The sequence below is a fragment of the Seriola dumerili genome, unplaced genomic scaffold, assembly GCF_002260705.1.
Source record: "Seriola dumerili isolate Sdu_G_001 unplaced genomic scaffold, Sdu_1.0 BDQW01000138.1, whole genome shotgun sequence".
Classification (NCBI taxonomy): domain Eukaryota; kingdom Metazoa; phylum Chordata; class Actinopteri; order Carangiformes; family Carangidae; genus Seriola; species Seriola dumerili.
Window position 1 is genome coordinate 17182413 of NW_019174393.1, and position 26790 is coordinate 17209202.

Here is a 26790-nt window from a genome sequence, read left to right on the forward strand (position 1 = left end):
GCAGCATGTCATCTGTTGCTGTGGGAAAAGCAGATGATAATGTTGCAGTTTGTTTAGGGGGTGTTCCTGTAAGCGCCTCATTATTCGTTTACAGAGGATGTGTCTAATTGCAGGGGAGAGTGTAAGTAAGGGCACTCTTTGGGGTTTGTTGGACGGTGAAGCTTCGGGAGTTTTTTTTCTGTTTGTAGTGTTTCCAGTCTCTGCTGGCAAGGGGTTTTTGGATTAAATAATTTAAGTAATCTAGCACTGTTTCAGGCTATCTCATCCAATTCATGGCCAAACAAGAGTTCAAGTAGCCTAAGTAATGTAAGTAAGTGAGTATACCATCAACATCTTCGTTGCTTATTTATCTACAACAGCTTTTTACGTTCTTGTGACTGTTGAGCTTCTGTTTTCTGTGTTGACATGAGAAAGTCAGAGGGATGCTCATCTCTCCCACCTCTCTGACTTTTGATACCAAAACAATAGCACATGTAGTTTTTAGCCAATTTAAGCAGTACTACTTGGTACAGCTGGTCGTTCCTGCAATTGGTTAGAAATAACTTTGTTTGTGTGACATGATTAAATTGGAAGTTTTCTGTCATGTTCACCTGGACATACCCAGACATACTATGAAAGACAAAAGGTAAAGGCACAATGGCCACATCAGCACTAAAGAGCACTCAGATACAGTATGGCTAACATTAATTGTTATAGGTGAAATTATTTTTTTTCTGGTGATAATCTAATTATTTGGAAGTCTCTGGAAAAAGAAGCAAAAAAAGACTGTAATTTGAAGTGAAATAAATGACACAGTCTGACACAGTTTCTTCAGAGATGATAGCTTACTTTGACATTTTCATGTCATCTTTCATCATATGCATAACATAATTTACCTACAAATAGATACAGGTAGCATACTTTACAGGGACCTTACAGTTATGTATTGTCTCTAAAAGCAGGGAAGTTGTGAGTCAATAAATAAGTGTCCTTTGGTTACAGTTTTAGAAAGCTCTGCTCCTGTCAAAATGAGATTAGATAAAATAAAAACAAATTTACTGCATGTACAACACACCTTTAAGGATTTTGTGCTGCTGCCACAGTTATACAGCCATAAATGGATGCTTTGTTTTTCCTTCTTCTTTGAGAAAACATTGTCAAAGTCACAGACTGAATCACACTCAGCAGGAGTTTCCTGCCTGCAGCTGAGCTCTTTACTATAATTAAAACGGCCACTGTTCCATTGCAAATAAGCTTTACATTTCTGAGCATGATGGATGCAGTTTGTTTGTTTGGTTCCTTCTGCTCTTTTCAGACTCCTTCAAGGCTTGTTCTACTTCCACTGCCATCTCAGCACAGTGAGAGGAACAGGCCTTTTTTGTCAAGAGGAAAATCGTTTCTCTAATCTAACCTCATGATGTGAATCATGGTCATCTCTCTCAGCAGACTGGATGTAGATGCTCCATTACAACCATTCCTTTGTAGTTCTGTTGAGAAAGAATTAGCCAATTAACCAGGACAGAGCATTTTTGTGCAGCACTGCACTTGTGAGAAAGAGTGTTTCCTCAACCTCAAACAGCAGCTACTGTATCTTTATAAACATGTTCTTCCAACACACAACCTCAGTTTCATGAAGCTTGATTCATTTACATCTTCTAGTTGCCTGATCTGAGCTTATTAGTGTCTTTCAGCTCATTGTTTTGGTTTTATGACACAACATTAAAGGTTCGATTCACTTACACAGCTCTCAGTAACTTTGTCTAAAAACCCACTGTACACTATCTGTTGAGCACCAAACCACAGACACACTCAGTTAGTGACTAGCTGATGAACATATAGTGGAGCATTAAAAAAATTACACTGCTTTAACATTAGTTGCTGAAGAGCACTGCAGTGACTCTAATTCCTCCAAATTGTGCCCCTTTAGTCATTAGTTTAGTGGCATTGTTAGTCACTGGTTTCTGCATTTTAACTGGGTCGACATTTTGGAAAATGCACTTAGGCCCTGTTGAGACATGGTGTTAACATCCGTCTCAGGTGATCCGATCACAAGTGGTCAGCTCTTAGTTCAGGTGTGAATGCACCCAAGACGCATTGAGGTCATTTAAGATCCGCTCAATCAGACCACATTCAGAGGTGGTCTGGAACACATGCGGTCACATCCTTTTAGCAGTGTGAACGTGAAGGTGCCCTGGGCCACATTGAAGGACCAAGTACTCCACTGACAGTCACAGTTATATTAGTCCCAAGACAGTTTTATAACAAAGTGAAAATATTTTACTATTTCAAATGGATACAACCTTATTTCACAGTAGAGCTGTGCACAGTGCGATGATTTGCTCCCTTGTCCTGCTCTCTCTCTCTCACACACACACACACACACACACACACACGCACATGCATTGACAATGGACCCACTTGTTGGATTGGCTAAAAACAACAACACTTACATGTTTATTTGCATATAAAAGAGGAAGTGAGATCCAATCAGAAGTAGTCACTGGAGATGCATTTTAAAGCCTAGTATAAACAAGGCCTTATTTTCTTTCTTGCCAAGACAAGAAGACAAGAAGTGTGACACCGCTCTATTCAAAGCTACAGCAGGTTAGCTTAGCATAGCATAAAGACTGATAACAGAGGTAAACTGCTAGCTTTGCTTTGACTGGAGGCAACAAAATCTGTCTACTACTAGCAGCTCTAATTAACACGCAATATCTTGTTTGTCTAATCTGTACAAAATTCAAAGTTTAAAGGAGGCTATTTGTATGGTTTGCTATAGCTACATATGTAGTGTTAGAATTAACAGCTTTTTAGTTACCAGTCTAGTAGACACGTTGCGAGTTAAACATGAAATTTCATTCCTTTACTTGCTGTCTCCAGAGGTGGAAAGATACGGCAGAGAAAGAAACTTTTTTTCTTCTCAAGTTAGCATGCTTACCAGCTAGCCCTGTCCTATCTTGGCAGTTTCCAACTCACTGTAGCCTCCAATCTGCCCTGAAGACATAGTGCTGCTTAGATGACCCATGATAACCTATTGTATTATACAGACACCGATGGCAGATGCCACCTCCCGACAAGAAACAACGTTTGGCAGCAGAGAAAACTTACACATAGCGCCTTTAAATCAGCATGTGGTTATATTGGGGGGGTTGTGTGCTGCAGTCACTTCCCAGAGCAACCTCAAGGTGATCACAAGACTCCAGGAAATATCCTCTCAAAATGTACAAGCGAACACAAATATGTCAAAGCAGATGGTGGCTTTGAAGTGGCTTTCTCCTGTTGACATGTTGAGTTTTCACACTAAGTTTTTCGCAGTGTATTGTACTGTCACCAATCCTGTTATCAAGATCTAAATCTTACTTTAGATACTAATCAACATACAAGCTGGTGACAAATTTGTTGAGAACTAGAGCAGGATGCAGTCATGTAGGAGCACTTCCTGTCGACTTTTCACCCTAATTGCAGAGTACTAACAAAAATGTTGAAGCATTATGAACCATAAACACAGTAGACCTCTGTTTGACCTTGCTTGAGGAGACTTAATGTGTTTGTTGATGAGACTGGCACTGAAAACATCTGCAGTGTTGTTTTACAAATGATTTGCTCTTTTGGAAGATGAGACTGAAATTGAATTGAATGCAGTGCGTTGTTGTATCTATAAATGACCTTTGGTTATTGCATCCGCAGTAATGACAAACTCTTCAACATGTGTGTTTCATCTGCATTCGGCATCGTGTCTTTAAATTGCCCCTGGCTCCTGTGGTGAGAGGAAAACAGCTGAGCAGGTAAATGGAAACTGTAGCAGAGGAAAATGCATTAAAGCTTGAATTATTGCGCCCATAATAAGGTCACAGGGTGGCTGCGTCGTGTGTGCGTCCTCCTCTGGGGTGATTTTCCATGATGGCTGGGGAGATTGGCTTGGTGGCTTTGGTTTATTGGTGCAGAAGGGCCTCAGTCAACAAGAGCACGAGGAAGAGCCATGTGGTTACAGTAGCTGTGCTCGAGGGCATACATGCAGCTCTGACTGGCACTATTAAACTGCTATACACTGGATTTTCATTTAAGTTCAACCCTTTATAAACAGCGACAGCCTACTTCCTTGTTTCTGTGGTCATGTGGTGTTTTGCTGGTTTGTGTATCAGATGATACTTGTTTGACAAACATTAAACATCACAACATTAAAAGAGCTGCGTTGTAGTCAAAATGCCTGATAATAGAGAGATCAAAGAGATGAAAAAGTAAATGAAGGAGAAGAAGGAAAGAGATGGATGGATTGAGAGATAGTGAAAGGGAAAATCATGAGTACTTTGAGGCCAGATAAAAGTAGAGGAAGAATAAACAAATACCACTGATACAACAAATTTACAGGAGGGCAACAAGAAAATCACTAAAGGCTCCGAGTGATGAGATGAGAGGAAAGAGAGAGAGAGACAGAGTGAGAGAGAGAGAGAGAGGGAGGGAGGTTCAAATTCTCTTGCAATTCTCATGCTGCCTTTTCTCCTCCCTTCAGTGTGTGTGTGTGTGTGAGTGTGTGTGTGTATGTGTGGGAGAGAGACGGGGCTGAGCTCAGTGGCTTGTCGTACCAGGTTTAGTCTGACCAAGAAGCAGCAGCAGCAGCAGCAACGAGCTCACCTCCCTCGACTGAGTGACAACACGGTATGCATTTCCTCTTTTTCTGTGAGTGTAGCTTTTACACTGTCAAACTGTCAGAACGGGGGGAAGCAGTGATCGGGCGGATTAGACCGAGATGGAATTGATCAAACTGTGTGCAGCCACGTTTTGAAGAATTTTGTTTGTTCCACAACAAGATGTGTTGACATATTAATTGTTGCCATGCCGTGTTGCCATTAAAGCTTCAGACTCTTTGTGATATGGTTTCACACTTGTACACAGAGTCTACTGTGTTGTTTCCACTCGAGCCCGTTGTTTGCTCAGTGTGTTGTCACTGAGTGAAGGCTCGCTGCCACGCTTTGCTCAGGAGCTACGTGTACAGCTAACACAGATCATGCTGTTTCTGTTAGCTTGGTAGAGCAGAGTTGGAAGGCTGGATATTTGTTGTTTCAAGCGTCTCGACAGAGTTCCTTGCAAATAGGGAAAGGCTGCTGCAGGCTGATACCCAAAGCATGGATCTAATGGAGCCTGATGACAGGGAGGGGAGGTCTGTCTCTGGTTGCTTGCAACTGAGGAAGGAGCCACATCGAGTACATTATGGAAACACGATAGCTCCTGAATGCAACACTTAAGTCCAATTGAAAACCCAATGGGGCTTCCAACAAAAACACAATGAAGTGCTTCTACTTTGTCTCTGGCAATCACATAAATTAACAGCAAAAATGGCAATTAAGATTCTTAATTGCCACCTAAATGTGTGACCATGTGCTTGGCTCATTTGAATGAGGGCAAATTACCCAGTTATCTATTGCTGGGATGCAGTTACATAACAGCGGTTTTCCAGGAATTGGTCGTGTTTTTTATTTTTCCCCCTATAAACGAGGCTCTGCAGGAGTCTTGGCTGCAGCTCAGGGGTGCAGGCAGCTGGGCTGAAGTGAGCCTAATCAGATTGATAGTACTTGCTGAGGCCTGTGTTCATTCAGTGACTGGATGCTGCTTCTTACAACAGGACACAAAATCGTTTTAGAACAAGCATTTAAATGGTATTGCACAGTGACTGTTCAATTGAGACCTTCATCATATAAATTAATTATAACCTAATAATCTGAGTTGTCATTTTGTTTTTATTTCATTATTCAGTCTGATGTGTTTTATGTTGGCTGTTTTCAGTATTCAGAGCAGCAGCAAGTAGCAAAACAACCCACAATATAAAAACACTACAAAAAACCTTCTCACTGAAGTAGAGTACATAAGTATATAATTTGCAGATACATGTTATAGGTTATTATTCTCTTTGTGTCATATTATTGGATTCTTATTAGTGATTTCTATAAACACAAGAGATACACACACATGCACGCACGCACACACACACACACACACACACACACACACACACACAGATAGATAGATAGATATACCGTGATGAGATCCCGAGGCCCCTTGTTGTGCCATTCATCTTCCATCATCGCCTCATGTTGCAGCATGATGGACACACTTCCTGGGAGCTAAAAACATCCCAGTTCTTGCATGGTCTGTGTCGTCACCAGACATGTCACCGATGTTCGGGATGATCTGGATCTGTGTGTATGACAGCATGTTCCATTTCCTGCCAATATCCAACAACTTCAGAGCCATTGAAAAGGAGGAGTCCAAAATCCCATGCTCCTCAGTCAATAACCTGATCAACTCTGTAGAAAAGAGTTGAGTTGCACTGCATGGGGCAAATGGTGGTCACACCAGGTACTGATTAGTTACTGATCCACGAGCCTTTCCCTAAAAGAAATGCACATTCTTCACAATAAAACTGTGCATCTTAAACAGGCCTTTTATTGTGACAAGCCCAAGACACACCTGTGCAATAATCATGCTGTGTAATCAGCATCTTGATATGCCACACCTTCGCCTGGCGAAGGAGAAGAGCTCACTAACATGGATTGTGTGAATAGAATTTTAGAGACATAAGCATTATTGTGCTTAGAAAAAGTTTTAGATCTTTAATTTCAACTCATGAAAACTGGGTGCAAAATGGTGTTGCCATTATATTTTTGTTCAGTGTATTGTTGTTGTAATTGTTAACATTGAAGCTACTTTTAGTTTATATACAGTATGTGAAAGTGTAGCAATGTATTGTATTTTAGAAGTATCCTACTTCCCTGTTTAGTAAAGTACATGAATTTAGTTCATTATTTTCCACCAATGACCATTCTCTGTTTGTGAGGGTGGTTATGTAGCAAGTGGCCTATCTGTATCTGTCCTGTTGTCCTTTTGAGTTTGCACAGAAGCAGTTAGTAGCAGCTGTTGCTATAGGAACAAGTAATGTAACATTTGCTGTGTATTTTGTCTCTTAAATACAGAATGTTCACATATATCTCATCCCTGCTTGTTGCAGTTTTTGGCCATTTTTTAAATATATTTTTCTGGCTTTTGCATGAGAAGCTAACATCCCCATTTTAAAAAAAAAATCCTGCCTACAAAGCTTTGATCTGCTTGAGGAAATTGGCCTCAGTTAGGACAACACCAGTCCTACTTGAAATGAAATGTGGACAGGGAATTAGATCTAATGAAAATATAATGATGTATTCCCAGTTTGAACCTCCTTCTCCCCTTACAAGAGAGAAATCCAGCTGTTATCAACCACTGGTTTAGTTTCCTCATTGTTGGGCAAACCTCTATGGCTCTGTGAGGTTTGAAATTTCAGAAGGCTAATGGTCTGCCTCACAGCTTTGCCATGCTCAGACTGGACCAAATCGTCACTGCACTGCATTTGATCTATGGGTAGAATATTTTTTTTCTGAAGGCTCTGTCATTCCCACTTTCATTTCTGGTACTAAGAATCCATCCACTTCTACTGTTTCTGGGTTTTGTGAATATCAAAGAAAATGGAAAAAAAAAAACATTTAACCTCATTATTCTTTAGTTGAACTGACCTCAGTCTTCCCTCATAATCATTTTAGACCATCAATATTGTTACCACCCTTCCTCTTCAGAGCATTCACCCTGTCTTCTCTACACTGTCCCTGAACCCTGAGCCCTCCTGCAGCGATGAAACTGAGACTCCACTCTGTGTGAGGCCACTGGACCCACCCAGCTGCCCCCCACCTGTCCCGTTTTGAAGACTGGAGTGTTGAAATGCTACCGTCTAATGAAAAGCTGTCTGTGTGAGGTCGAGTGTTGACCCCCTGCACACCTCCCTGCTCCTTCCTCATGGAAGATAATACGCAGACAAGATACGACTGTACAAACTGCTGGAAATCTTAAAACCAACAGGCGTCCGTCTTTTTTAATCTACTTCCTGCCTTGGTTCACTGTGAGGTGACATTATTAGGTTTAATGTTAGCAGTAGAGTTAGAGGATAAGAAACAATAATCCAGTGGGATTTCTCCTGTTGGCTTTGGTGTTGGAATTTGCTCTGCTCCTGAGAATTATCTCTTTATGGATTTCCTGTCTGACCATACAAGGCTTCCAATTTCCTTTCTGTCTTCCTCTGACGTTATCAGTGGAGTACGTTAAATACTCCACATTAATTTTGAGTTAGGATCTTGTAGCACATTTTACATTGTTAATTTCAGGCATTTATCTGATGTTATTGACAAGAGCTACTCAAAATCAGAAGGAAAGTGGGGGTGTTCTCTCACCACTTGCAGGGCTACCTCGCCACCACAGTTCTTATTAAAAGTATGTCATCTAGAATAGACCAGTGCACCGAGTCCTCTTCCAAAAGCTGAACATACATTACAATCATCAAGTGGTATGTCCAAGAATGTAGCTCTGTACCAGAAAACGTACCATACCTACAGTGAGTCGGTGTATGTCATAGACAGTGTGTATGTACAATTAATCACTTAAGTACTGCCTGTTGGGAATTACTTAAAGCCTCATTAAAATCATTTAAAGCAGCTTGCTATTTTCACTTCATCTAGAAAGCACTACTTTAAAAACCATGTTCACAGCCATTAGCTGTAAAGTATTCAGATTTATAGAAGGGATGGTCTGGTACATGCTGTTCTCAGTGGAAAGTATTTTTCAGTACTAATGTACAGAAGGATACTTAATTGAAGTGACCACTCATGACCTTCAGTAAGCAAATAAGATGAGACATATTAATAAAAGTATCATAAAGATACCAGAAATGAGTCAGCAGCTGCTCCATAGCATCCCTGTCGAAACTTTGCCAAGCTACAGCCTTATGTTTACATCATGACTTGAGGTTGAAGATGGTGATGCATCCAGGTGATTCTTTCCCAATACAGGTTAGCATACCTTAACTCAAGGTATCTGCTGATACTGCTGCCAACATGATACCAGTGCTCACTTTGACACAAATTTTAAACCTCTGTAGTGCTTCCTTTCTGCATAGAATTCATTTTTATGTAAACATGAGGCTGCAACTTCATAACTTCTGCTGTAAAGTTCCTCTCCAGACATGTTTTAAACTCTGTAAATATACTCTGTTATGATTAATATTTTGTTAACATGGTTTTCCCACATAACAGGTGAAAAAAAGGAAAACTGGAAGCTCATCTCCTCTTACTTCATTGAGAAATGTGGATCAGGTCTTATGCCCCACCCACCACCACCTGCTTGGTCCAGGTGGACAGGTGAAAGAGCAGAGAGTATCAAGATGGTTAGAGGAGGAAACATCAGAGAGACTCAGCCACATGTTTGAGCCTCAGTCAGACCCAGACTCAGATGAGGAGTCTGTTGAGACCAGAACCAGAGACTAGCGGACGGACCAGAACGGTTAGCATAGTTAGCATCTTTTATTTGTTTATGTTGTGTGTTAGCTTGCAACTGGCAGTGGCTGACACAGTGTTAGTGGTTGTGCTAATGCTAACTCTCTCTCTCTCTATGTACTGACAAGGTTTCAGGTTTATTTAGCCCCGCCCCCCGTCCCCACAAGTTGACAGGATTGGTTCCTTAGGTTTGTGACGTCTGAATCGTTGGCTGTCTGAATCTTTATGAGTCATTGAGAACCAATGACTCATGACTGCAGGTCAAGGTGGAAACACTCAGTCATGGTGTTGACTGATTAGTTCACTTGTCATATGTCTGTATTATATAAAAAACACCAGATGGATGTTAACAAGGTTAAACAGTTCATAGACATCCATATGCCATCATTCTTTTTAGATTGTGTGTATTTTAATTATAGTGTTTTACACAGTTTATGAAGAGTTGTGTGTGTGTTTTTTTTAATGCATCAAGCTCAGTTATATTTTTGCCTATATGCTGAAATGAGGGAAGTTTTTAGTTTAATACATGTAACAAACACACATTTTTAACCACCATGAAAAAGCATTTTGATTATGGTGTTAGCGACACAGCCCTGGTTGGTGCTACATGAGGTAACCACAGCAAATAAATGGAGTAGAACAGAAACCTGTTATTATTTAATGTGAATCAGTCACATCTGGATAATACCTGGTAAGATCAGTATCATTCAAGGTATTTATCAGTCAGAACAGTGCAGCTGTAGTTTAAGGTCTGTTCAGACTTTTGAGTAGAGCTGAAACAATTAGAGGATTAATTGATTTGTAGATTAAGTCTAATAAAATAAAATAGAATAAGAATAATCTGCAACTATTTTGATAATTAACTGAGTGCTGTAGTAATTTTTCAAGTAAAAAGAAAAGAAAAATTCGACATTGTGAAGTTTTATCTTCTCAAATGGCAGGATTTGCTGCTTCTCTTTGTCGTGTATAATCGTAAGATGAATATGAACCTTTGGGTTTTGTATGTTTGTTTAGATGAAGACATTTGAAGATGTTCATTTGGATTCTGTGAAGTTGTGATCATCATTTTTTCACTACTTTCTTGACATTTTCTACAAAAAAGGATAAATCGAAAAAATAATCGGCAGACTGAGCAACAATGAAAGTGATTGTCAGTTGCAGCTCTTATTTCAGGCAGCAGACAGAAGCAACATAGGAGCTAATGATATTACACAAGTTCAATGCAGCAGGCTAATTAACATGACTAGTTTTGTGGGTGCAAAGTGTTTCAGCTCCTCGATAATGGTGCCATGTTGTCCACACCTGCTCCAAACAGAGTTGGGAAAAGCTCCACTGATAATTTCAGGACTGTAGCAGTGAGACTGTTTCTGTTGTTTCCCAGCAGCCATTGCATATCCATCATATTCTCCCCACACCTTAATCTCTGTTGATTTGGAATCTTAAGTCCAACCAGAGGAAGAAATGGCATTACCTTGTTCAGAGTTTTATACAGTGATGTATGAACATGTTTAAAAAGTGCAACAGTGATAAGTAAAAGTTGAGGCGTCAGACCTGCTCAGTGTCACTTTGATTTCAGCAGTGACCATGCAGGAAGGAAGTGTGAACTCTGTCCTCACCTTCTCTGCATCTGCCTCTTTGCTTCTTGTCTTTCTGCTCTACACACAGATTGTCACTCCTACCTTCCTGCCAAGTCTTGAAATTTGGGTCTCACAGTAAATAGTTTTTGTTTCCTTGGCTCCACTTTGTACTGTTATCTTGGTGAATGGAGTCAGCTCCAGTCACACTCTCTGGGCCCATGTGATTAGACATTTTATTTATGGTGCCTGTTGTAGTTCCACTCTCGTTGTAAATCAGTCACCATATGGGCAGCAAACACTGTAGATCTCTGCCACCCTGAACTCAGGCTTTGGCCATGACCCACTTCGTGCTGACAGATGTGTCAGTTCTTTGATGGATAAAACCGCTCTGACACTGAGGCGTGCTGGCCTGGACTCAGAGGAGGAGGCTGTGCTGTGGTGGTTTGGCAAATACTACAGAAATGGCTGCACAGACTGATGCTGTGTCATTGCTTTTAACTTGAAATTTTGTTGTATTGCTCCTTTTTTTAAGTAAGGAATACAATTTGTTTTCCATATTCTATGACTTTGGGCGATCCCATGACATTCCAGAAAACTCTTAAAAAACTCTTAAATTATGGAGCAAAGTGAATGTATTCTATTCAGACTAAACAGAATCACATTTCTTTCTGTTTTGTTCCTTTTGTAATTATCCATCTCAGTTGTTTTTGTTCCCCTTCTGTATTTTATCTGCAGATTTTTTCATTTCATATTAGTTTATTATTATATTTTAAAACAATTTTTCACCACTTTTATATTATTTTTATGTTTCATTACTTATAACAAGAAACAAACCTGAACCTTAACTAAAGCAGAACAATCTGCATAATGTTTCAGCATGGATTACTTTCTGTCCACTTGCTCCATATTGGTGCTTTAGAGGGAGGCTGCAACGTGCTGAACTGCATGAAACCATTTGTCAGGTTTTTTTCTCTCTGTGAGCACAGCCACTAGAAAGAGTCTAAATAAGTTAGACTGATCACCTTTACAGTCTTTGATTGAGAGAAGGCAGCTGTGTTTATCTTCAGAAATGATTTTAATGTATCTATCAGTGTTATATATTGTCTAAACAGCTGTGCATGAATTTTGGCTAAACAGGGTTTAAAGAGGACAAACTTATGAATTAAACCCGGATATCTAATAGTATCTTTCAGTACTTGTTGGCTTACAATACTTTGTAAATACTTTACAATCCTTTCCAGTCCTAGCAATCAGATGCTGAACATGCAGAAACATTGCTACTATTTCTGGACATATTTACTGATATGGACATTTTAATATTTATTTGTACATACTACTGTATTATATTATCTATCTATTATTTATCTTATGTTCATTCATAGTATTTGATATTTTCATTTTGCATTTCATTTGTCCTTTGCTGCTGTAACACTGCAAATTTCCCTATATTATCTCGTCTTACTGAAACCTTAGTTACCTTCAGTTACCTGAACTCGGGTCAGATTAATTATATGTATATGAGTATGAATGCTTCCCTATTGCTGTCCAGCCGCCAGCTGAGCTTGTGTGTTCCTTGTTTTGATGTTGGGTGCGTTCAAGTTTTGCCTCCTATTGCAAGAAATAAGACTGAATAGAATTCACTTTCTCTCGTGTAGTAGTCTGAGATGATTCTCCCTTTTAGTGAATTAGTACTTCAATTAAACAGTTGATTGCTACTGACCAGATCAGCATCAGGGCCAGAAAGCTCTTGATCAGGACATCCTGACCAGTCCTAGCTTGTATCAAGTTGCTTAATGTGCTTAATGTGGGCACAGAGAAGGAAATAAGATAGCATCATGTGCTATGGGCTTCCTGTAAACTGTAAAATGAGTTTTCTTGAATTTAGTTTTGGGTTTTGTTTTAGAGAACACAGTTCCAGGTATTTTCATTTGACTGATTAGAATTACCATAAATTATGGAGATTTGTGTCCTTGAAATTTTGAGCCTGAGGTTTTTATTAGGGAAAATATTCAGAATTTGAACCTTTAAGCTCTTTGAAGTAGATTGGTTTACCCCTGCAAATCCTGTTGCTAATTCAGTCTAAACAATATATATAACCTTACAACAGATGAATCCCATCACATATGCAGCTATCATCAGCCTCAGAAATGACAAAGCTCTTAGCCGAGCTTCATAAACACTGTTGATTAATCCAGTGTCACAACAGCTGCTGTGAAAAACTTCATTACAGTGTGTGGTAGGTGGCAGACTTTCTTATTAACCTAAGTGGCTGCACATTCACTCCCAGGGCACAAGCCCAATAATAATACAATATCAAGTCAACATTTTACATGAACATTTTGAGTAGTTAGTCAGTTTTGTAAGTTTAATAATCTTTGAGACTTTGAGGAGTTAAAATGCATTTTTCTAACACACTATAAAATGTCCTTGATTCAACTCCAGTGAGAGTTGGGTCATTGCCACAGCAAAGAGTGGGACATAGAGAAAAATAGGTAAATATCTTCATATATTACATTAGCTAAAATGAACTTTGACCTGTTCATTTTTTTTTTATTTAAAGCTGCCCTGATCTATATTTTCACTCAGTGCTGTGCTCACATGCAGCAGGCAGCTGTTGTTAACTTAAAAGCTCAGAGTTACAGAGTTTATACAGATTTTAATCATAGCTACACAAACTTTTTGTCATTAACGATCTGTCATTTGCTTCCACTTGTTACTGACAGTGTACCAAGTCGTGCTGTGTGTGGCTTTAAAATAATCTGACAGTTTGCAGATAAGCTGCTTCAGAAGCGTGTGGTGGAACAACACCTTACTAAGACAGTTTAAGTCCGGTTGTACTTTTTGTTACCTGCCTGTAATTGCAAGAACTGTACAGAGATCAGCTATAAAAACATAATTCACATACATAAAACAGGCTGATAGACTAAACAAACCAATAAAATGGTATTTTTGTAACCACACAGTCACTGGATTTCCATGAATGTATTGTTTTAGTGTGAACTAAACAAACGGCTATCAGTGATATCTCAGCTGTTCATCAGCAGTCTCGCACCTACAAAGATTTCGCTCTCCTTCTCTTTCCATATTCCTTCCTTTGTCTTTTTTAGTCTCTTTAATCTCTGATATTTCTCCAAAACAAAATTACCTCTACACCAACTTACACAGACCGTGGTGGGAAATGTGTTAGAAGCTTGAAGTTTTCACATATTTATGGCATGAATGCACAGGACAGTCCCTTCAGTATTTGACCAGCACTTAGGTTTTGCCTTCATAACATAGTGTTTTGATTCCAAGCTGAATAGATGGCAAAAGGTGCCCTTCAGATATAGAAAAAAAGAAAAAGTTATTGTTATTATCTCTCCTTTCCCTGCTACTGAAAAGAAACTGGGTCAGGAATCTGCTGCAAGTGATGTTTAAACATTATGTAATATGTCATGGCATTTTATCCCGCGTAAGCACTCTTCCTCTTTTCAGGGGCAGAAGCGAGCAGTGTTTAAGGCAGTGTTTCCTGTAGAGGCTTGAAAGCTTTTAAGGAGATGGGGATACTTTCTTTTACTTGCAGTTTACTCATGAATGTTCCTGTACACTCATGTAATTATATTTTATATATGAAATATATTTTCTATCAAATTTCACACCCGGGAGCTACTCAGTATAAAGAACAGGCGACACCTGTAATTAAAACTGCAAGATTTCTATGGAATCGTTTAGCTTTGGTGAACTTTGACCCTCAAATTTGTATCTTTGACCAACAGTAAACTGTCTTAACACTGTTGACCTTTAGGGGTATGAATGGAGGAAGCTATAGATGGTTTAAAAACAATCTAGGATGCAAGGGCATCAGTGGGGAAGGAAATATGTTTCCACAATGTAATATTAGTTTGTCTTTTATTTTGTAATAAGCTCACAGGAAACCCGTAAGATTGCTGATTAGAGATTCCTTTGTTTGCGACAGTCATCTTTGCATTGTGTAACGTTTTTTTAATCCACATGCCACCTTTGATGGACGTCAGCTCTGGCAGATGACATGATGTTATTCCAGTGAGAAACGGCAGCTAGTAGCAATGATAATACTGAACAAGACTGTATACAAAGTCAGCAGCACAGGCAGAGAGATATGACCTCTGTTTGTCCAGAAACATTAGCAGACAGCATGACTTAAAAGAACAGAAGCCCGCTAACGTTAGCATAAAAAAAAAAGGTTAGCATGCGGTTTTCCTGCTGGATGAGAACAGAGACACACTCATTCTTGTTACTGTGTTTGTGATAGAAGCATGTATTAAAATCCTGCTGTTTCTTCAACATATACCACATGCTGGGTACATATCAGATGTGCTACACTAATGCAGAAACGGAGGGATAACTACAGTGTAAACAGGCAGAGCTTCCCTCCTGATAAACTGTGTCAATACAGGATTTAATCAGTTTGATCAGCCACATAGGATCATGAACACGGAAAATTATAAGCAGAACAACGTGATACATTTTACACCCAAAGCACTCAGTCTGCTCCTCTATCAGCTTTACTTTTGCAATTTGTGCAGTTTTAGGCACAAAAGCAACTTCACAGAGCTCTTAGTCATTTAAGGTCACTGCAATCTGACTGCGCATACATTTCACTAATGACATGACTCAGAAACCCGTCTATTGTAGTGTATTAGTTGTGTTGCACTGTCCAGTTTTAGTTAATCTCCTTTGCCAGAATATAAACTGGTTCACAGAAGAGGCAGGGTTTAGTTTTAGTTTTAGTTTGTCTTTGTAGAACTGTGTGTGCTTATAACTACTAAGCACTTAGCAAAGTTGTTAGCTCGAAGAACTTTTTCCCTCTTCAGTAACTCTTTGCTGAATGAATGATTAAAAAATGCTTAGTATAAAATGTCAGTGGGCGATAAACAGAGAAAATAAAAAGAAACTGTGGGAGCAATTGTGACTGACTAGCGCTAGCATGTTCCAGACATGCTGGTTTGTTAGCATTTGTTTGCCAGCCAGAATTACTACTGACTACTTGAATGACTAGTTCTGCAAATAGTCCTTGGGTCACCATCCTTCAAGAACCAAATACTTTGTCAAGATGCACAGTTTACTTTTGCTGTTACTGGTACATAATGACAGTCTCTCAGTTTTGGTCAAGAACAAATCTGTCAGTTTGATGTGTCTTGTGATGAGTTCACTGCAACTTCAAATATATAAACACTGTAAGAATAAATCAAACTCTATGACTTTTTCAGCTGATTTACAAAATACCAAATACCTAAGAAAAGCAGGAACAATATAGCTATAAAATACAATGATAAAAGCACAGAAAAGGCCAAAATTACTATTTGTACAGTGAAAATAAGTAAAATGAAACCTCCCAAGTGGCCCACAAAACCAGCTTCTCTAAAAATGAAAAGGAACTCAAACAAAAAAAAAAACAGATGGCTTTGCACCATTACTCTTTTATTCTGTCTTTGCTTTATCTGTGCTTTACACATAACTTGAAGTATTTCAGTTTTCCCACCACCCACGTAATACATATACACACCATCACCCAGGTACAACAGAGCTGAGCTCCCAGTTAGATGACATATCTATTATGTCTTGTCCTACATGGTAGAGCAGACGGCTTCAGGATCTAAATGTGGGACCTGTCACTTTGAGTCTATTTCCTTTGAGTCAAATGATCTGACTTGGCCTTAATCAAACACAGCAGGCTCAGGTTTACTCACCATCTGATATCACAACAATACCTGCCTTGTTTTCTGTATTTTCAGTTGATGACAGCCCTTCTGAGTTTGACTGCCATATATCAAATCTGTGATCACGTTCACTAACATCCTCGCCCCGCTGATTCCTCCGCTTTATCTAAGATCTGCTGTGTGGTTCACACTCATATACTATACCTGCATGCAGAGATTTTAACACCTATATAATATGATGTAACCCCTGCTGTTGACAAAAACAACAGTATGTCACAGGATTGTATCACCAGCCACGTACATTACTGTCTACAGCTTTAGAATACATGATTTGTCTCACTGCTAAACTGTGAGTTTTCCAACGTTTCCAGCACCGGAGTCATAATATTCACATTTCTTGTCAGTGAAATAGAGACAGAGGCTGCATGGAAAGTTGTTACTTCAGTTGAGCTAAATGAACGTTAATGTAGATATATATACTGTACCAGCCAATATTAGTATCGTGTTCACATATCTCAGGACTCATGTGTCAGCATTGTTTGTTTATGTTAAATAAAGACTGTTGGATGATTCATCAATATTGGAATTTTTAACAACCAGATATCAATATAAGTATCAGCCTCAAAGATCCAGTATTGATCGGGCTGTAATGGGTGAATCGGAATTTTTTTTAAAACAAGCATGGCTACATTATAGAAGGTTATCCATTTCTAAACCCCTCCGTTGTTGTTGACTTATTTCCTCTCTTTCTTTCCTAAATGTAAAACCCAATGTCCAGCTCCTCTCTGAAAAAACTCCAGAAATTCCCTTTTATATGAGGAATTCCGGGCTGTATAGGAGGTTTGGGCTGGTGAGAGTTGAAGGGGTTAAGATTACATGTTCTGCTCCTTTTAATATGGACATGAGGTGTAAAGTTTACATATATATATGTTACATTGTACGAATTGTACATTTTGGTAATGTAATGCTATACTGATGCACCCATTGTACAGTACAAAACAAAAAACAAGCATGACTGTCAGCTGTCAGCTTTGCCACCAGCAATCAGTTCTGGTGTGTGTGTGTGTGTGTGTGTGCGTGTGTGTGTGTGTGTGTGTGTGTGTGTGTGTGTGTGTGTGTGTGTGTGTGTGTGTGTGGATTGGGGTTATCAAGGTGTGTCCCCTACAGGGTTTCAGTCAGCACAGCTTAACTGAAAAAGCCTTTTTAAATTAGAGGCGAAGTTAATGGTGAATTTAACTTTAAGTTTGTGAATAAAATTCATCTGTAGTATATTACACTGTTGCCCATAAAGTTGGAATAATTGTGTTTTCAGACACAATCCTCTGTTTATTCCTATTTAAATGCATCACTAATCACTTTGGAAGAGACTGACTACTAAAATTTTGAGAAGATATACACTTTATCTGTCAAGAATAAATCACATTGTCACAATCATTTCATGGAAAGAGGTAAAAAATATTTTATTCCAACTTTATGAGCAACAGTGTAGATTCAATGAAGTCTAATTGCATTGCTTGGCAACGTCCTGGTAATGTAGCATTTTCCATTGAGCGTTATATCAACCTCTAAAGTATTCAAGTGAATGAATGTCTCAAAGGTGTATTTTCCTGCCTTCAGACAACTTAAATAAAATACACAGGATCATTTACATCTACACTGTAAAACATTGCAAACTCATTCAACTGTGTTCCCCTGCTGCTTTAAAAATGTGAGCTGACTGAACTAAACCTGAATAATTGTTGTTGTGACAGTGTAAAGACAGCTAAATTAAGTTCACAAAATCACACCAGCAAACATTTATTTTTAGATTTGTTTCCAGCTATCTGTCACTTTGAAGAGTCAGTTCTTCATCTTACAGCTTCGGCTGCTCAGACTTTGTTTCTTTACTTTCAGAGGGAACCACTGTGACTTATCTTAATATGTATTAAAAGACACACTAGTTTCTATCATGTGTGTCTACAAGAAAAGGGTCTGCCAAGAGTTTGAACCATCAAACAATGTATGCTGGAACATGCTAATATGCTAATATAGCTAGTAACCTAACAGACGACATCACATCGGCCCAATCCTCGCTTCTCTTCATTGGCTCCCGTCTGTTTTAGAGAACTGATCACTTTTAAAGCACGCTGAGGCCCCGAGCTACATTACAGAATTATTAACCCCGTACGAGCCAGTGCGCAGCATTAGATCCTCGGGCAGGGCCCCTTTGGCCATTCCAGAGTCGAGGCTTAAATCTAAGGATGACCATGCTTTTGCTATCAGGACCCCTTGAATTTGAAATGACCTGCCCAAGGAGAGGAGGCAGAGTCAGTGACTTCTTTTACATCACTTCTTAAAACTCATTTTTAATTGACTTGCTCTTATGTGATGTCATCTTTTTATTGTCTTTTTTTTACTGTGTGTGTGTTTTGTGTAAGTTATTATTACTATGTTTTTTTTTTTGTTGTTGTTTTTTTTTACAATTTGTTAGATTAGTTAACGTGAAATTAACAAAACTATACATGTGCATTAACCTGATGATAAACGATTTGCTGTGGGAGGAGCTAGGCCTTCCTGCCAGTAACCAGAGACAAAAGAAACAGCACTATGAATACTTTTTAGGTTCTGCAGAACATAAAATAAACAGTTGTTCTAGACACATCTGCAAGTACTGAATGAGTCTAATTTAAGCCAGTTATTATTAACCCTTTGATTGATCTGTCACGCATATAGATCTACTCCTACACCCCTAGAGTTGAGTTACGCACCAGCCTCCGTTGCTTGATTGTCAATTTGTATTGAAGAAATCTTTTCAAATGCTAATACAGGCCTGCCACATGTAGCGATCCATCTGTCTGATCTCATTACACTGTACCAATAAAACTGCCTGTCACAGTTTGTATTTTTTGATAGTGACACTTTAGTGAGATGATTCATAGCCCTTTACTTTGTGTCACTGTCAGTCTCTTTCCCAACCCACGTACTCATCTGCATAATTGATGAGAACTAATGATCAGGGCTTTTATAGAGAGCATGAAACCCCGGGGTCACACGGCAGTTCACCTGTTGTTGAACCAGACCAGAGACTGATGGTTTATTTGGGGATTGGATTAGACTGTGGTCATGGATGGCAGATTATCATACAGGTGTGTAAACAGGATTTTTGAATTGAATCTCTGGAGTATTTTGGAAAAACCATGCAGGAATCGCCCCCCACAGCCTTCCTGCCACAACTTCCTCTAACCTCCATGCTCCCCTGACTGTAGGCCAGTGTTTTGCAACTCAGTGGGAGTGGCCAAAGTGTAACTGTGCTCTCCCACTGCGAGACAATGGACTGAGCCAAGATTAAATTAGAAAACCACTCTTCTCCACAAAGCCTGGTTAAGCGACCTCTGACGTTCAGTGACTGCTTCCTAATCTGTCCGCCTTATTGTTGTAAGCAGCTCTTACTGTTGTCTATCCTCTCAGCCTGTGGCTCTAAAGGTCCCAACCAATCAGAACGAGGCGATTTGACTTCCCCTTCCTGATTAACTGAGCAATATCCAATCACCGGCATTGTTTTCTCTGTCTTTCTTCGCACTGTGCAGCTCGTGGTTGTGTTTGGCCTGAGTGGGGATTAGCGGATCCTTGCTTGTTCTGGGTAGAACTGTGACGTCAGGTTTCCCTACGGATTGGCATCATGTGTAAATTAGGACCTTGTTAAATGAGCAGTTTCGTGTAAACCTTTATGACAGTCAGAGAGCAGGATAGTTTTGAAGTTTAAAGTTGATCATTTGTTTACCTGAGTTGTTGTGGATGTGATGTGAATAGAAGATAGTCATAGTGAGAAAACCTAATCAGAGCCTGTTTATTTTATGTGCGGCTGTTAATGTTTCTGCTGTGCAGGAACAGGTGGAGGGAGTCATGTGTGTGTGTCCTGAACTCAACATCTGGCCAATCACAGCTATTTTTGCTGCTCTGTGAATTGGACTGAGGCATCTACTACTGACACATCCACTTAGACCAACACTTACAATTGAAATGCATACTTTAAATGCTTATAACAGTTGTAATAATGGACTCAAAATAATGAACTTGATGACACAAAGTGAATAAGTAATACAAGCTAAATACTGTACTAAATAACTATTGATAAAAAGTATATAATTTAAATCTTTTTAGATTTGATTGAGTTCTCTCTTAGTAATCAAATGTTAATTCATCATTTAAAGACAAAATAGGAAAATTGAATTATTAATTTGCACATTTAACAATCTTTATAGTTTTTAGCCACGCTAACGACATGGCTCTAGGAATGGCACTGGTTGCAACGCCATTGATGAAATTGCAGTTGCTTTTTAAGTTAATTGTTTTATTATTTCTGTTTAAACTAGAGCTGAAACAGTTTCTGGATTCATTACAGTCATTTGACTGAAAGTCCATCAACGTCTATCTTAATAATTGGTTAACGGTTTCAGTCATTTTTCAAACATTATCTGGTTCTAGGTTCTCAAATGTGATTATTTGATGCTTTCTCTCCCATAAATGACTTAAACTGAATATATACAGTATATTGGCTTTGGGCTGCTGGTTGGAAAGAACAAGGCTTTTTAAGACATACCTGGGAAATTATTCTGAGCTGTTTTACTCTTCTCTGACATTTTTTTGGCAAAACACTTCAGAATAATTGTTGGTTTCAGTCTAAATTAAACACTCTATTCTGATGGCCTTATGCAACTTTAGTAGCTTTAGTTGTTATGAATGGATGTAACAGTAATTGTAGTGTCAGTTGAAGTTTGACAGCATTCATTCTTAGCTGTCTTCAGGTAAACCAGTACATTATGTGTGTGTGCTGTGTGCTAATGTCAGTTTATTTATCCCTCTTGTATTACCTCTGTCTTCACCCCGTCCCACTGCCTCAATCTGTTGCCAGTTTTGTTTCAAGTTGTGTCCTCTGTTAGCATTTTGTTTGAACTAATGTCTGTTTTTTTTTCTTTTGTTTTCTGTCTCTTGTCTCCTCTTTTTTTATATATATATCATTTGTTGTCGTCCTGTGTGGCTGTGGCTTCTTCCACTGCTGCTGCTGTTGCTGATGCTGCCAACCCTGCTGCACGCAAACCTACCACCGCCAACATCTGGTCAACAACACACCATGGACGTCCCTCCTCCCTCCCCCTCTCTCTTTAATCTTTATCAAAAATCTCTGACACACTTTTTCAATCCCTTTCACTCTTTCTTGTTCTTTCTGTCTCTACTTACTATTTTTTTTTCCTTCCTCTTGTTCTTTTTCTTTCTCTGTCTCCACCCTTTCCCGTCTGCTAGCACCATGCAGAGTTGAGAGAGCACCATGCCACCTCCGGTAAGCCAGTGACCTTTCAGAGGAAGGGCTAAGGCCAGTGCACACAGTCAGGGGAAGGGCCAGGGGCCGATTGAACATAAGGGAGTGTGTGTGTTTCAAGTAGGGCAAGTTCATATAGTAATGCACCTATTTTACACAATATCTTTTAACAAATGTTTATTTTAAATGCATTTATTTTGCCACGGTATTGTCTGCTCTTAGGCCAGCACCTTAATTTCTCCATCAAAGGTCCAGCCTCATTAATGAATCATTAACTGCAGTTTGTCACGGAGCAAAATTTGCATGCAGTCTATTCTTGTGACATTAACTTTACTTTCTCTTTTGTACAGGCTGTGTCTGTCTAGCACCGCTGCCTCCTTAAAAAACATTTACCACCTTCTCTTCAGTGTTTTACCACCTTGTTTCTCGCTGCTGTTCTAGAGGTCCAGACCTTACGGGCTCAAATTAAGGTCAGAAATATTTTGAGCTTGTAAAGTGTCGCTCACAAAGAATTTCAAAGTTTGTAGTTGTAAGTCGATAAAATAAATCTCCAAGAGAAATTCAGGTTTGTGCATATGTAGAAAATATTTGTATGAGGAAAAAAGGATGTGTGAATAAAATTTGTGAGTAAATGTCACTGTTGAGGTTTCACAAAAAATGTGAGAAGAGAAGTGTGAACATCTGTGTAAAACTCAGCGCTCAAAGTTCCCACATTTGTGTGTGACGCTGAAGTTCTTATGCTTGAATCTGATTGGACAAAGACAATCCAATCACGAAGCAGAGTCTAGTCAGAGTACAAGTGATTCTATTACTTTTATTACTTAGTTTGACATTTATTTATTACTTTAATTCACAGTCTATTCTTTTTTTTTAATATGTATATATTTTTAATCTTTTCTACACATGTACAATGTTAAAGTTCTTGTGCAGATTTATTTTACAGGTTTTAAAAAGTTGATTTAGAAAAGGAATTATTTGTGAATATCAAAATCTTTTTTGACCGTAATTTGAGCCCATGTTAGCAGCGAAAAAGTGTCTCAGCATGTGCCTTATATGTGCCTATATTTGCTCCCGTTTGCATGTGTTTTTCTTAACCACTGTCCTACTTTAGGCTACCGTCACCTGTCTGGCGTCTGCTGGCAAAGTGTGTCAGCGTGTATATGTAGTGTACCCGTACAGCCGAGAGCACACATACTGTACATGTGCACAGCTGCATTTACACATCCACAACAACTCACCTGCTGAACACACGCTGCTGTGTGATAGGACAGACAGGTGCTGACGTGGCTGGATTATGATCTGGATGATATAATATCTTTGTTGTATGTGTTTGTGTTTGTGTGTATCAGTGTGCGTAACCTACATTCATAGTGTGTTGAGGATGCATCCCAGTGGATAGTTTAGAAACTGGTTTATTTGCTATGTTAAGAAGAGATCAGTTACCTATGGAGAGAAATTAGACCCAAAATGGTCACGAATGTTTATTACATGATACATAATTTTAGATGATACATAATCTTAGGTGCTCACAAATAGAGCTGTTCAATTATGGCAAAAATCATAATCATGATTGTTTTGATCAATATTCAAATCATGATTATTTAACACAATTACTCATTGACTTTGGAAACATCATGCATTTCTTGAACTTTTTCAAAAAACGTTTTAACAGTGGACTTTCTTGAACTTTAAATACAATTCAATGGAAAAATTACAAAATGAATGAAAATAAATAAATAAATAGATATGTAATATCTAAATATATACAATTAAATGTATAACATAAAAATGAATGAAAATAAATTTGATCAGAATGAATAATATCAACTATGTTATAACATTAGTGTAGTTCCACAACCTACTGAAAACTACTAAACATATATTCAGTATATAAAAATAATAAATAAAAATGAATTAGACAAAAATAAATGAGATCAAATATGTTATAGTGTTCTGCACCAACATCCTGAAAACTCCAAACAGTAACTCATTCCAAGTAAATTAAAGGCTGCCCCAACTCTGAACCGGCAAACTTTCTCCTACATACGTTGCTAACATACGCTGAAACGTAACCAGGAAGTGGATGGGGGGATGGTTTTCTTAGGGGGGATTAAATATGGTGGAAAACAGAATGCAGCACAATAATCATTTTATCTTGATTATCTTGTTTTCATAATTGCTGGAAGCCAAAATCATAATCAAAAATGAAATTGGTTAGTTAATTAATCTTAATTAATTTTACAGATGCACATAGCCTGAATAAATATTCATATTTTACAAACAGATTGTGCCTGTTGGAATGTGCTGTTAAAAGTAGGAAATATGTTTTTCTGAATAGACAGAGTAGCTTGTCACTCTTTGATAGAACGTATACATTCACCACCTATAGACTCTGTCCCAGTTTTCCACCAGCACTTAAACGCAGCATGCGTGTGTGGATCTGTGTGGAGCTGGAGACCAGGAAAAGAGTCTCAGGACTCATGCAAATGTAACCTAATAACCTAAATAATATTTTTAGATATTTGTATACACAGGAAGATTTTTGAAAATGATCTGTGAAGTTGAAGTTAAAAAATCTGTACACTTAAAACCCCACAGAATAAAACTTTTCATGCTCTGGATTGGAATTTTCTCAACTTGATTAACCTTTGTCCAAAATAATTAGAAATCTCCTCTCAGCTCACGGTTGATTTTTTCAAATGAGACCTGTTTTTCATATGGAGTGAACCTCACAACAAAATCAGGGAGTGTCTTGTTAAACAAAGATAAAACGTTTTTAATTTCATGCATTTATTTTTGTCCTCTGCCAACCAAACTGCTCACATTGCTAAGCAACAGCATGGCTACTTGCTTCATTAGCACCAGGTAAACAAGGTGGATGGATAAGGGACAAACGCACATATTGAGGTTATCAGTAGTCATGAAACATATCTTTTCCAATCATGAGACTTGGATGAAAACATTATAAAAAAAAAAATATTATATAAGTTATTAAAATGTGTCATGAAAGTGAAGCCTGCACCCAACAGATGCTCCACCAGAGGGCTGTCAGTAGATGTTCTGTGATCTTAAGTAAGATGGACACATGTCTGATCTCCCTCTCATCATCATCATCATCATCATCATCATCTCTCTCCCTCTCTCTCTCTCTCTGTCTGCAGCTGCTGTAGTTTGCAGTGATGACACCGTCCTTCTGACCCCAGGCAGGATGAGCCAGCGCCAGGTGAAGGAGCGGGATAAAGAGAGGGAGAAGGAGGCGGGCCTCCAGACGCCCAACAGGGAGCACGTTGCCACCCCTTCAACCCTCAGCCCAGGGGTCAGCTACAGCCACGGTAAGATCATAGTCTCAGTTCCCAGAATTAGAGTGGTTTGAAAATATACTCATGGCTTAAAGGCCACGTAGCTCATATTTCTCTTTCGTTAATGATGGAAATTTCTCATTATGAAGGAAAAAAAGCAATGGGGATAAAAACAAACTTTAGATTTACAAACAGTGCCCAGGGCCTTTATTTACCTCAAAGTGAAGAACCAGGCCTTTATATTTGAGACTGTCACAAGAGACAGGCCTGCATTTCTAATCCTCCTGTTTTATGATTATATTTAACTACATTTTAGTGGGAATGCTCCCATTTGCCTTGTTAATTTGCTGCTGTTCGTTGATCATGGAAACTGCACCTGATCTTCTGGGAATTGCAGCATAATCTACTATATATTTCCACAGTAGTCATTAACATACTGAGCACTCAAACTGAGTTTCCTGTTTGAAGATTTTACTTATACTTATACACTTATATTTACTTATACTATACACCTCCTGCTGTTGTTTCACATTAAAGTGAGACTCTGTCATAATTGAGATTAGAAATAACAGGTTCACCCTCTTAGAAATGTCTGTACGAAGTGATAAAACACACTGTTGCTCAGTTCAATACTCAGGGGTTTGGTCGTTACAGTCTTTGTCTGGTATGACCACTAGGACCACGCTCATGGTGGCTAATGTTAGCAAACTGACTTCTCTGAATCAATCAGCTGACTTTATGACTCTTTTCTACACTACACTACCGTTATCTCATAATTTCCACTCATTGCTACAGTGTAGCAACATTTGCATAGAGTTGCTTTAAAAATCTACCTGTGATTCAGAGAGAAATTTCTCACAGGACAGATTTCATACATTTGGGACCTTTTTTTTTTTTTTATTATGAATCCGCTCACATTTTCTGGTACTGCTGGTTCTGTTTGATGAGGCTGAAGGCAGAACTCCACTTCCTCTGCAGCAATTGTCCTGATAAAGGAATGAATATTAATTGGTTGCTGAATAATCAGAATGGCTGTCTCATAACAGAAAGGTCACAGTGTGAATGAGTGCAGCAGCAGCCACGTATCTCACTGAGCAAACCACTGAACCTCCCACATGCTCCCTGAATGTTCAGCAATCCAGATAAGAGCACTAACTACATGTAAACATAGTGTATCACACTATATGCACCACTGAGCTCTGCATAGACCCTGAGCCTCTTGACGTTTTTAATCCTGCTTCCTTTGTCTTTGTTTTCTCTGGTTTATGTTTCTTTAGATTTAAGATAACACTTAAGACCCTTAAAAACACACCGGTGGCACTGGACATTTCTATCCCCAGGACAGCTGCCAATGTTTAGTTTAATTTTTACCTTTCCCAGAAACTCCCGGGGGAGAAACAGTGACTCATACTGACTTTGATGACTGGTTCTCAGCCTGCACATCTACAGCTGTAAACCCGCAGGATGGTTTGGTTTATATCTTTGTGTTGCTTTTGTGTGTCTGTGATATTGAATTTCTCTATTCAGTGAATTACTGAGCTGCTGTGGACATGTGTGATCTACAGCTCAAAATAGCCTATGAATCAGCTGATGTGATATATCATGAATACCAGA

General features: G+C 38.8%; 1 protein-coding gene across 6 annotated transcripts in view; it reads left to right on the plus strand.

The window, feature by feature from the left end:
- osbpl8 (oxysterol binding protein like 8) overlaps nt 1-26790 on the plus strand; it is a 98984-nt gene that overhangs the window by 30847 nt on the left and 41347 nt on the right. For 3 of the 6 annotated variants that reach the window (XM_022749282.1, XM_022749284.1, XM_022749283.1), the window contains exons 3-4: nt 21862-21898; nt 25039-25209. In XM_022749282.1, coding sequence (XP_022605003.1) covers nt 21862-21898; nt 25039-25209 — 208 coding nt within the window. Of the gene's footprint in view, nt 1-4588; nt 4636-21861; nt 21899-25038; nt 25210-26790 lie in introns of those variants that run through there. The other 3 variants (XM_022749286.1, XM_022749285.1, XM_022749287.1) reach the window with 3 other exon arrangements.